The sequence below is a fragment of the Salmo trutta genome, chromosome 30 (assembly GCF_901001165.1).
Source record: "Salmo trutta chromosome 30, fSalTru1.1, whole genome shotgun sequence".
NCBI classification, from domain to species: domain Eukaryota; kingdom Metazoa; phylum Chordata; class Actinopteri; order Salmoniformes; family Salmonidae; genus Salmo; species Salmo trutta.
The window spans coordinates 11,499,627-11,512,856 of record NC_042986.1 but is presented as its reverse complement, the minus strand read 5'-3'; the positions used below and the strand labels follow the sequence as shown (position 1 = coordinate 11,512,856).

General features: G+C 44.4%; 1 protein-coding gene across 1 annotated transcript in view; it reads left to right on the top strand.

Annotated features, from left to right (window-relative positions):
• Positions 1-3,141: 3,141 nt before the first annotated feature.
• The window catches only part of plekhg5b (pleckstrin homology domain containing, family G (with RhoGef domain) member 5b), a 79,287-nt gene continuing 69,198 nt past the window's right edge, over positions 3,142-13,230 (top strand). The window contains exon 1 of the mRNA XM_029722722.1: positions 3,142-3,704. Coding sequence (XP_029578582.1) covers positions 3,620-3,704 — 85 coding nt within the window. The 5' untranslated portion in view covers positions 3,142-3,619. The remainder of the gene's footprint in view (positions 3,705-13,230) is intronic.

Here is a 13,230-nt window from a genome sequence, read left to right as displayed (position 1 = left end):
TACAAGCTAAAATTAAAGCAGGAAGCACCAGTGGTCAGATGAAGCAGATACTAAGCTACTGGACTGTTTTGCTAACACAGACTGGAAAATATTCCGGGATTGTTCCGATTGTATTAAGGAGGACACCACATCAGTCACTGGCTTCATCAATAAGTGCATCGATGACGTCGTCCCCACAGTGACTGTACGTACATACCCCAACCAGAAGCCATGGATTACAGGCAACATTCGCACTGAGCTAAAGGGTATAGCTGCCGCTTTCAAGGAGAGGGACTCTAACTTGGAAGCTTATAAGAAATCCCGTTATGCCCTCCGACGATCCATCAAACAGGCAAAGCATCAATATAGGACTAAGATTGAATCGTACTACACCGGTTCCTACGGATGTCGGATGTGGCAGGGCTTGCAAACTATTACAGACTACAAAGGGAAGCACAGCCGAGAGCTGCCCAGTGACACGAGCCTACCAGGTGAGCTAAATAACTTCTATGCTCACTTCGAGGCAAGTAGCACTGAAACATGCATGAGAGCCTCAGCTGTTCCCGGGCGACTGTGTGATCACGCTCTCCACAGCCGATGTGAGTAAGACCTTTAAACCTTTAAAGGTCAACATTCACAAGGCCTCAGAGCCAGATGGATTACCAGGATGTGTACTCCGAGCATGCGCTGACCAACTGGCAAGTGTCTTCACTGACATTTTCAACCTCTCCCTGTCTGAGTCAGTAATACCAGCATGTTTCAAGCAGACCACCATAGTCTCTGTGCCCAAGAACACTAAGGCAACCTGCCTAAATGACTACCGACCTGTAGCACTCACGTCTGTAGCCATGAAATGCTTTCAAAGGCTGGTCATGGCTCACGTCAACACCATTATCCCAGAAACCCTAGAACCACTCCAATGTGCATACCGCCCTAACAGATCCACAGATAATGCAATCTTTATTGCACTCCACACTGCCCTTTCACACATGGACAAAAGAAACACTTATGTGAGAATGCTATTCATTGACTACAGCTTAGCGTTCAACACCATAGTGCCCTCAAAGCTCATCACTAAGCTAAGGACCCTGGGACTAAACACCCCCCTCTGCAACTGGATCCTGGACTTCCTGATGGGCCGCCCTCAGGTGGTAAGGGTAGGTAACAACACATCTGCCATGCTGATCCTCAACACGGGGGCCCCTCAGGGGTGCGTGCTCAGTCCCCTCTTCTGCTCCCTGTTCACTGATGACTGCACAGCCAGGCACGACTCCAACACCATCATTAAGTTTGCCAATGACACAACAGTGGTAACGATGAGACAGCCTATAGGGAGGTCGTCAGAGACCTGACCATGTGGTGCAAGGACAACAACCTCTCCCTCAACGTGATCAAGACAAAGGAGATGATTGTGGACTACAGGAAAAGGAGGACCGAGCACGCCCCCATTCTCATCGACGGGGCTGTAGTGGAGCAGAAAGAGAGCTTCACGTTTCTTGGCGTCCACATCACCAACAAACTAACATGGTCCAAGCACACCAAGACAGTCGTGAAGAGGGCTCAACAAAACCTATTCCGCCTCAGGAGACTGAAAAGATTTAGCATGGGTCCTCAGATCCTCAAAAGGTTTTACAGCTGCACCATCGAGAGCATCCTGACTGGTTGCATCACTGCCTGGTATGGCAACTGCTCAGCCTCTGACCGCAAGGCACTAGAGAGGGTAGTGTCTATGGCCCAGTACATCACCGGGGTCAAGCTTCCTACCATCCAGGACCTCTGTACCAGGCGGTGTCAGAGGCAGGCCCTAAAAATTGTCAAAGACTCCAGCCACCCTAGTCATAGACTGTTCTTTCTGCTACCGCACGGCAAGCGGTACCAGAGCGCCAAGTCTAGGTCCAAGAGGCTTCTAAACAGCTTTTACCCCCAAGCCATAAGACTCCTGAACATCTAATCAAATTTCTACCCAGACTATTTGCATTGCCCCCCCCCCCCCTCCACGCGGCTGCTACTCTCTGTTATTATCTATGCATAGTCACTTTAATAACTCTACCTTCATGTACATATTACCTCAATTACCTCGACACTGGTACCCCTGCACAATGACTCTGTACCGGTACCCCCTGTATATAGCCCCACTATTGTTATTTACTGCTGCGTTTAATTCATTATTTGCTATTCTTATTTCTTACTTTTTTTTGTATTTTCTTAAAACTGCATTGTTGGTTAAGGGCTTGTAAGTAAGCATTTCACTGTAAGGTATACACTTGTTGTATTCGGCACATGTGACAAATACAATTTGATTGGATTTAGTCCCCCCATGTGAAGGTGTCATGAATATTTGGACAAATTCACTTATAGTGTATTACATTTGGTCAAAAGTTTAGTATTTGATCCCATATTCCGATCTCGCAATGACTACGTCAAGCTTGTAACTCTACAAACTTTGATTTGATTTTTTTTATACACATGACCTGATTAGAACAAATCTGTTCCCATCATCGCCCATATACAACTGTTTTACAGCTGGTTTATTCTATGTCATAGGTTGGTTATTCAATGTCACCAGATCATGAAAAACTCTGGGCACCAGGAAAACACCTCTCTCCCCAACTCTGGGACTTGTGGTGCCACCTCTGAAATCACAGCACAAAGTTACAAATGAAGAAACATTGTCTATAATTATGGTATACTATAAAAAACATGTTTTGTTCGTTTCTGGTAATGTTGACTTAACCGTATCTAAAACATGTCGACTTAGTATCTCGACATTTTCACCAATGTATCTAAAAATGTCGATTTAGTACCTTTACATTTTGAGATAGTATAATGGACTTTCATACTATGGCGCCCCTAGCTGCAACGTAATGCCAACTTGTAAAGGGAAAGAAAATAAGGTAGCCTGAATGAATGGAAAATGCTTTTAATGGTTGAAAAGTGGAGGGACAGACGACGATACTTGGCGGGGAGTATGTGTCCGACCTCAAGTGCTTTGCCGAAAGCAACGAAGAAGTCAGTGGCCAAAATTGCAACAGAGTAGCCCGCGTGCTTCACCCATGCAATAACCGATGATTAAAACAAAGTGTATAGTGAGCGGGTGAGAGGGAGGGACTAACGCTACGGTGGTGATTGGGCAAATATGATATTTCGGACCTGGACGACGAAGATAATGCTTTTCGTGAAGCAACAGGTTACTGCTGCATAGCGGAGTAAACAAAAACAGCGGCGTCCAATTTGCCATATTGGAGAATTGACCTTTAATTAGGCGGTGTTTATTACCTTGAATGAGACATATTCTGCACCAGTCAGCCAATCGTGTAACAGGTTAGTTTGTCACGGTTGGATTATTATTTCAATGGATTGTTTTTTGTAACAGGTTGTTTGCGTTCAAACTGATCTACAAATAACGTCGATCCCGGGGAGCGCTCCAATATAGAACATTATTATGTGTTTTACGGGAGCGATCATAAAGATGATGCCACCTAGGCGAAACGGAGAGTGATAAAATGGCACATTCAAGTTAGATTCAAACTTCAAGACAAGACCATCGGAATCTACCACCATTGACTTGAGAACAGACAGGAAGATGACCAACCATTGATATTGGGGGATTTTCAGCATAAGAACCAAGAATAGGAACTAAATGGTTCCAAGCAAGTGGACCATGAATTCAGTTCTACAGCACAAGTCACCTCAAAGGAGTTGGCTTAGTCTCCGACTACGACTCAGTAAGTAGATCCTATACTCAGTCACGTTTCTCTTAGCTCTTAAATAAATCATTCATAAACGCATGTATTATCCTTCAATGTTTCATGCATGTACTCATATGATTTGACGTTAAAGGATTGCCTTGCCTGCTATGCCCATTTTAGATGCACTTGGATATTTTTCACAGTCATCTTGGCTATGCCCTTGTGGAATTATTTCCGTGCACTGGGTCAGGAGTCCTCCATTAGCGTGTTTTATGTTAATTATAATTGATGTAAAATATGAGCATTTACATATTATATCCCTAGTAAGTATGACTAGTGTTTACAGGGGATGGATGCTGTTTAGTTGGTCTGAGAATACATTCATTTGACCAGACTCTGATAGAGCTTTGGCCAAGAAAGTCAAAGTAGGGTTAGCCCAGGTAAACAAGAACACCTTGTAACTTTGAGCCCAGTGCACCAAGTCTTTGCTTGACACAGTTCAGTTTTGAGTTGACCAGCACCAGTTTACTGAGGCAAGTAGCCGACACCTCCCCAAGTTGATGCCTTTCCTTGGCAAATGACCAGAGGAGGGAATCATCACAGCTGATGGCTGAAGTATTTTGGTCTCAGATTTGAGCTAAAGATGACTTGACATCACCCGCGATGATAGTCTACTGGGAAACGGTGTTGTTGAAAGAAGAGGAATTAGAATCACCTGTTTGTAGATCTCCCTCTAATATTATTGATTGAATTTAACCAAAATGTTTGTTTTGGCCTGCCAGCACACCTTCTCCCAAGCACACGTCAGAGCGAGCAGGTTAAGTTTGCATTGAAAAAAACATTCACGACTTCAAAGTCTACTAGATATTCTTTCATTTATACAATTCTGCGAAAAGCTGATTCTTACAATAATGCAATGCAAGTATTTGGCTTTTCCCCCAATGCCCACTTGTACACCTTTCGTCCTATAGGATGTACAGCCAGTATATGACGGTGACTGTGGGTTTGAAGTTGAGTAGCCTAATCGGTTGTCTCAACCGTCTGTGTTCCAGGTCTTAAGCCTCTGCGTTTAAACACACTGGTCTAATCTGGGACCAGATGTCTTGTCTGGTCGCTCTGTGGACAAGCGCAACAAGAAATATACATGGCTAAATATGGATAGAATTATGGATGTACACAGGCTAAACAATATTATGGACAAAATGACATAATTATGATACCTGTGTGTGTGATTGAATGTAGTTTTGACAAGTGACGTCACCAACAGTGTGTGGTGTTAGTGTATGTAGAGCCTAGAGGGAACATTGGGATGTTCAGTCAGTGTTCCACACACAGGAGGTTGGTGGCACCTTAATTGGGGAGGATGGGCTTGAGGGTAATGGCTGGAGTGAAATTGTTGGAATGGTATCAAACACATTGTTTCCTTGTGTTTGATGCCATTCCATTTGCTCCGTTCTGGCCATTTATTATGAGCCGTCCTCACCTCAGCAGCCTCCACTGCTTCCACGCTATCGGACATAAAGGGATACTTCGGGATTTTGGCATTGAATCCATTTATCTACTTCCCCAGAGTCCGATGAATTCATGGATACATTTAGTATGTCTCTGCATTAAGTATGAAGGGAGTTAGAGATAGCATTGGCTCACAAAACTAACTAGCGTTATCTACTAGTATGCTAGCAGCAATGCAAACGTTTTATCTCAATATCAAATCATTTTTGGTTGTCAATTAAGTACCAAACCAAATAGAGCAACTTTGGGATAAGATGGAATGGGCTGTTCGCAGCATGAATGTACCATCTGCAGCAACTGTGTGATGCCATCGCGTCAGCATGGACTAACATCCCTGTGGAATGTTTCCGACACCTTGTAGAATCCATGCCTCGACAATTCAGACTGTTCTGGAGGCAAAGGGTGGTCCGACCTGATACTAGATGGGTGTACATAATAAAGCTGTCCAGTGAGGGTAAATCGAACACAGGGAAATTACGTTTTGACTGCACTGGGCCTTTAAGCTTGTTTTTAAACACACTGTCTGGTGTAATCTGGGAGCAGATGTCTGGTCTCCTTTGTCTGGTGTGTTTGGGGGTCACTGGCTCTTGGCTCGTTCTGGTTTCAACATCCTCCTTTGGACGCGTGTATGTCTATTGTTCCACTTTTTCTCCAGTGATTTCCTTTTTATTCTCCTCCTCTTACTTTCCTGACACTTCCTGCTGCTCTCTCTGGTCTTCAAATCAAATTTTATTTGTCACATGCTCCGAATACAACAACAAATGCTTACTTACAAGCCTTCAACCAACAATGCAGTTAAAAACGATGTCAACAAAAATGTATAAGAATAAGACATAAAAGTAATAAATAATTGAAAGAGCAGCAGTAAAATAACAATAGCGAGGCTACATACAAGTGGTACCTGTGCGGGGGCACCGTTTGGTCGATGTAATATGTACATGTAGGTAGAGTTATTAAAGTGATTATGCGTAGATAATAACAAAGAGTAGCAGCAGCGTAAGGGGGGGGGGGGGGGGTCAATGCAAATAGTCTGGGAAGCCATTTGGTTAAATGTTCAGGAGTCTTATGGCTTGGGGGTAGAAGCTGTTTAGAAGCCTCTTGGACCTAGACTTTGCGTTCCGGTACCGCTTGCCATGTGGTAGCAAAGAGAACAGTCTATGACGAGGGTTGCTGGAGTCTTTGACAATTTTTAGGGCCTGCCTCTGACACTGCCTGGTATAGAGGTCCTGGATGGCAGGAAGCTTGACCCCGGTGATGTACTGGGCCGTACGCACTACCCTCTGTAGTGCCTTGCGGTCGGTGGCTGAGCAGTTGCCATACCAGGCAATGATGCAACCCGTCAGGATGCTCTCGATGGTGCAGCTGCAAAACCTTTTGAGGATCTGAGGACCCATGCCAAATCTTTTCAATATCCTGAGGGGGAATAGATTTTGTTGTGCCCTCTTCACGACTGTCTTGGTGTGCTTGGACCTTGTTGGTAATGTCGACACCAAGGAACTTGAAGCTCTCAACCTGCTCCAATACAGCCCAGTCGATGAGAATGGGGGCGTGCTCAGTCCTCCTTTTCCTGTAGTCCACAATCATCTCCTTTTGTCTTGATCACGTTGAGGGAGCGGTAGTTGTCCTGGCACCACACGGCCAGGTCTCTGACCTCCTCCTTAGGCTGTCTCGTCGTTGTCTGTGATCAGGCTTACCAAATCAAATCAAATCAAATTTATTTATATAGCCCTTCGTACATCAGCTGAAATCTCAAAGTGCTGTACAGAAACCCAGCCTAAAACCCCAAACAGCAAGCAATGCATGTGAAAGAAGCACGGTGGCTGGGAAAAACTCCCTAGGAAAAACTCCTGAGAAAGGCCAAAAACCTAGGAAGAAACCTAGAGAGGAACCAGGCTATGAGGGGTGGCCAGTCCTCTTCTGGCTGTGCCGGGTGGATATTATAACAGAACATGGTCAAGATGTTAAAATGTTCGTAAATGACCAGCATGGTCAAATAATAATAATCATAGTAATTGTCGAGGGTGCAACAAGCACGTCCGGTGAACAGGTCAGGGTTCCATAGCCGCAGGCAGAACAGTTGAAACTGGAGCAGCAGCATGGCCAGGTGGACTGGGGACAGCAAGGAGTCATCATGCCAGGTAGTCCTAGGGCTCAGGTCCTCCGAGAGAAAGAAAGAAAGAAAGAAAGAAAGAAAGAGAGAATTAGAGAGAGCATATTTACATTCACACAGGACACCGGATAAGACAAGAGAATACTCCAGATGTAACAGACTGACCCTAGCCCCCCGACACATAAACTACTGCAGCATAAATACTGGAGGCTGAGACAGGAGGGATCAGAAGACACTGTGGCCCCATCCGATGATACCCCCGGACAGGGCCAAACAGGCAGGATATAACCCCACCCACTTTGCCAAAGCACAGCCCCCACACCACTAGAGGGATATCTACAACCACCAACCTACCGTCCGAAGACAAGGCCGAGTATAGCCCACAAAGATGTCCGCCACGGCACAACCCAAGGGGGGGGGGGACGCCAACCCAGACAGGAAGACCACGTCAGTGGCTCAACCTACTCAAGTGACGCACCCCTCCCATGGACGGCATGGAAGAACACCAGTAAGTCAGTGACTCAGCCCCTGTAAAAGGGTTAGATGCAGAGAATCCCAGTGGGAGGAGGGGAACCGACAAGGCAGAGACAGCAAGGGCGGTTCGTTGCTCCAGCCTTTCCGTTCACCTTCACACTCCTGGGCCAGACTATACTTAATCATAGGACCTACTGAAGAGATAAGTCTTCAGTAAAGACTTAAAGGTTGAGACTGAGTCTGCGTCTCTCACATGGGTAGGCAGACCATTCCATAAAAATGGAGCTCTATAGGAGAAAGCCCTACCTCCAGCCGTTTGCTTAGAAATTCTAGGGACAATTAGGAGGCCTGCGTCTTGTGACCGTAGCGTACGTGTAGGTATGTACGGCAGGACCAAATCGGAAAGATAGGTAGGAGCAAGCCCATGTAATGCTTTGTAGGTTAGCAGTAAAACCTTGAAATCAGCCCTTGCCTTAACAGGAAGCCAGTGTAGGGAAGCTAGCACTGGAGTAATATGATCAAATTTTTTGGTTCTAGTCAGGATTCTAGCAGCCGTATTTAGCACTAACTGAAGTTTGTTTAGTGCTTTATCCGGGTAGCCGGAAAGTAGAGCATTGCAGTAGTCGAGCCTAGAAGTAACAAAAGCATGGATTAATTTTTCTGCGTCATTGTTGGACAGAAAGTTTCTGATTTTTGCAATGTTACGTAGATGGAAAAAAGCTGTCCTTGAAGCAGTCTTGATATGTTCTTCAAAAGAGAGATCAGGGTCCAGAGTAACGCCGAGGTCCTTCACAGTTTTATTTGAGACGACTGTACAACCATCCAGATTAATTGTCAGATTCAACAGAAGATCTCTTTGTTTCTTGGGACCTAGGACAAGCATCTCTGTTTTGTCCGAGTTTAAAAGTAGAAAATTTGCAGCCATCCACTTCGTTATGTCTGAAACACAGGCTTCTAGCGAGGGCAATTTTGGGGCTTCACCATGTTTCATTGAAATGTACAGCTGTGTGTCGTCCGCATAGCAGTGAAATTTAACATTTAACATTTAATTTAACAGTCTACCACTGTTGTGTCATCGGCAAACTTAATGATGGTGTTTGAGTCGTGCCTGGCCGTGCAGTCATGAGTGAACAGGGAGTACAGGAGGGGACTGAGCACGCACCCCTGAGGGGCCCCCGTGTTGAGGATCAGCGTGGCGGATGTGTTGTTACCTACCCTTACCACCTGGGGGCGGCCCGTCAGGAAGTCCAGGATCCAGTTGCAGAGGGAGGTGTTTAGTCCCAGGGTCCTTAGCTTAGTGATGAGATTTGAGGGCACTATGGTGTTGAACGCTGAGCTGTAGTCAATGAATAGCATTCTCACATGGGTGTTCCTTTTGTCCATGTGTGAAAGGGCAGTGTGGCGTGCAATAGAGATTGCATCATCTGTGGATCTGTTGGGGCGGTATGTAAATTGGAGTGGGTCTAGGGTTACTGGGATAATGGTGTTGATGTGAGCCATGACCAGCCTTTCAAAGCACCTCATGGCTACAGACGTGAGTGCTCGGGGTTGGGGTTGGTAGTCATTTCGGCAGGTTACTTTAGTGTTCATGGGCACAGGGACTATGGTGGTCTGCTTGAAACATGTTGGTATTACAGACTCCGACAGGGAGAGGTTGAAAATGTCAGTGAAGACACTTGCCAGTTGGTCAATGCATGCTTGGAGTACACGTCCTGGTAATCCGTCTGTTCCTGCGGCCTTGTGAATGTTAACCTGTTTAAAGGTCTTACTCACGTCGGCTGCGGAGAGCGTGATCACACAGTAATCCTGAACAGCTGTTGCTCTCATGCATTTTTCAGTGCTACTTGCCTGGGGAATTTTGCTTAAATTCATAAAAAAAGTTAGCTCATAACAGTGAACCTTTTTTTGTGGGATACACAAGACAATTCTTGGTCTTGTGGCATATTCTGGTTAAACTATCCCCAATTCAATGGAATTGCAACCCTCTGCATGCACAGTGTATTCTTCCATCACATGTACAGGTGATTTTTCAAGATTTTGCACCGTAATGAGATTCTATTGAGCCCACACTACTATACTGTCCGAGCCAAGGACTACATGCTTTCTGGTAAGTTCTGATTCCAATACTGAGTTGGATGAATATATTTGATATGACATGATTTTTTTGTTAACTAGTAAATAGTAGCCTACAGCAAAGTGTGTTTAAATAATTTCTAACTTGTTAACAATTTCTGCTAGTTAGTCTTTGCTACCAAATGGGTTTTAGCTTGTTTGAGCCTGCTAACTGAGGAGTGTTAATTCACCTGTTTCCATACATGTTTCGTTTTAAAACATTTATCTTATTTATCTTGTTTAATCTAACTCCTTAACTATTTATCTGTACATGGAATTGTATTTGATTTTTTTTTACCATTTGTTTTCTTATCTTTACAGGAAAATGCCACGGGCACTATCTGACGTGTGAAGACATTTCACTGCAGCTAATGTAGAAGGAAAAGCTGTGTACATTTGTAAATACTGTGCCAAATCATATGTGAAGAAGGCAACAAAGATGCAGAATCATCTGGCCAAGTGCATAAAGTTCCCTCGGCGCTCACAACAAGCAACCTCTGACAAAAAGTCAGAGAAATGCTGTTGAATGTCTTGCTTGAGTTGTGCATGCAACTGGTTCACCTCTGATGCTCACTGGCAATGTGTATTGGAAGAGATTTCTGAATGTTCTTCACCGAGCATACACCCCTCCAACCAGACATGCTTTATGTACTAATTTGCTGGATGCAGAGTTCAACAGAGATCAAGTGAAGATCAAGCAAATCATAGAGAAAGCAGACTGTATTGCAATCATCTCTGATGGGTGGTTGAATGTTCGTGGGCAAGGAATAATTAACTTTATCTCCACCCCTCAACCAGTATTCTACAAGAGCACAGACACAACGGACAACAGACACACCGGTCTCTACATTGCAGATGAGCTGAAGGCAGTCATCAATGACCTTGGACCACAGAAGGTATTTGCACTGGTGACAGACAATACTGCAAACATGAAGGTTGCTTGGTCTAAAGTGGAGGAGTTCTACCCTCACATCACACCCATTGGCTGTGCTGCTCTTGCATTGAATCTGCTCCTCAAGGACATTATGGCACTGAAAATAATGGATACACTCTACAAGAGAGCGAATGATATGGTTAGGTATGTGAAGGGCCATCAAGTTATAGCAGAAATCTACCTCACCAAGCAAAGTGAGAAGAATAAGAGCATCACATTGAAGCTGCCCAGCAACACCCGTGGGGGTGGTGTTGTCATCATGTTTGACCGTCTTCTGGAGGGGAAGGAGTCTCTTCAAGAAATGTCCGTATCACAGTCTGCTGATGTGATATTTTGGGAGAGAGTGGTAAGCAGCCTGAAACTCCTGAAACCTATAGCAGTAGCCATTGCATGGATTGAGAGAGACAATGCCATCCTGTCTGATGTTCAGACTGCTTACAGATGTAAGAGAAGAACTCCGTACTGCCCTGCCCACTTCACTGTTTCTCCAAGCAGTGGAAACTGCAGTTCTGAAATACATCAAAAAGTGTGAAGACTTCTGCCTGAAGCCCATACACGCCGCAGCGTACATGTTGGACCCCAAGTATGCTGGCAGGAGAATCCTGTCTGGTGAAGAGATCAACAAGGCCTATGGTGTCATCATTACCGTGTCTCGGCACCTTGGCCTGGATAAGGGCAAGGTTCTTGGTAGTCTGGCGACGTACACTTCCAAGCAAGGGCTTTGGGAGGGAGATGCAATATGGCAGTCATGCCAACATATCTCATCAGCCACCTGGTGGAAGGTACTTTGTGGATCTGAGCCTCTTTCCCCTGTTGCCTCATCATTCTCCCACCAACATCAGCCGCCTCAGAGGCTAACTGGTCCTTATTTGGGAACACACACACACCAAAGCATGCAACAGGCTGACCAATACAAGGATTGACAAATTGGTGGCTATCCGGGCAAATTTGAGGCTTTTTGAGCCTGACAACGAGCCATCCTCAACAAGGTTGGAAAGTGACAGTGAAGATGAGGCCTCCAAGTCTGATGTTCAAGAGGTGGACATTGAGGAGGTCCGGGGAGAAGACATGGAAGGCTGAGAGGAAGACAACCAAAGCTTTAGTTTCTAGACTATCATTTTACAGAAAATGTTTTTGGAAGATGCGATGGATCATTGGGGATCATTCAATATTCCCTTTTGTTGTTCAGTGAAATCATCCCATGTGAAGTCAACTCATTTAAGTAAAGTTCAATTAGTATTTTTATTTATTTATTTATTTATATTGGAAGGATTTAATAATTTGCAATTGTCTACTTATGATAAGGTAAAAGGTTTATGTTTCTGTCTCCATATGACATGGTAAATATATCCAATGCAAAAAACATCTCCATTTAAATGGAATTAATATTAATTAGCATGTATTTCCGTTAATTCCCATATATTCCCGTTAATTCCTATGGAAAGTTTCCACCTCTGAATATTCCCCAAAATGTGCAACCCTAGTGGTGAGTAATCGCTGTTCTGATGTCCAGAAGTTATTTTTGGTCATAAGAGACGGTAGCAGCAACATTATGTACAAAAATAAGTTAAAAGATAAGATACAAACAACATCAGCCATCCTCTCTGGCGCCATCTTTTTTTGCTTGTGGTGTTTTGTTCTGTTATTTCTTTATTTTTTTTTATCTCTTCTTCCACTGCAGAAAAGGATTGACCATGGGTATGTGACTATGACTGTTTAAACCCATTGCTTTATCTTTGCATTATACCCATCTGTTCCAGAGCCTCCAAAGTATGTGACAACCAGTGTGTCCATTTCCTACTCAACATAGGTCTGTGTAGAGGAACCCTGGAGAATGTTCTGACAGTTGAAATTGATGCGTTCAGTTTAGATTGCCATCTAGGTGCATTGACAGTCACCCACTAATGTGATGAAAAACAACATATGAAACAGTTAATTAACAATTCAATGTTGATGAAATGACTGTAGCCTGCCTACCAAGTATTGTGGCAAAGGTGGTATGGTTTTACACTGCAAACCAGCCTTTTACCTCGCTTCATCTGAACGTGTTATCATTCCCAGATGTGTCATGTCCAGCAATGAAGTCATAGACATAAACCTGCTCTCACAGCTGGAGGTCATTCCCCCCTCCTTCTCCCTCAGCCCTCGCACATATTTTCCCCCCCATCATCCTACACTCTTTTACAAAGGGCTCTTTAAAACACATGGGAGGCCAGGGCAACCAAAAATGATTACATTGTTCTGTCGTTGTTCTGTTATCAGGTCTCACCCGGATTGTGGGGCTATTGGGTCATTACATTTGATTTCAATCACTTTTTGACCAGACCCCTTTCTTAAAAAATAAACTTGCTATACATATTTGCCTGTGGTGGAAGTTGTCAGAAAGTTACTTTTTGCAACTGAATGCCAAACATTTAAGA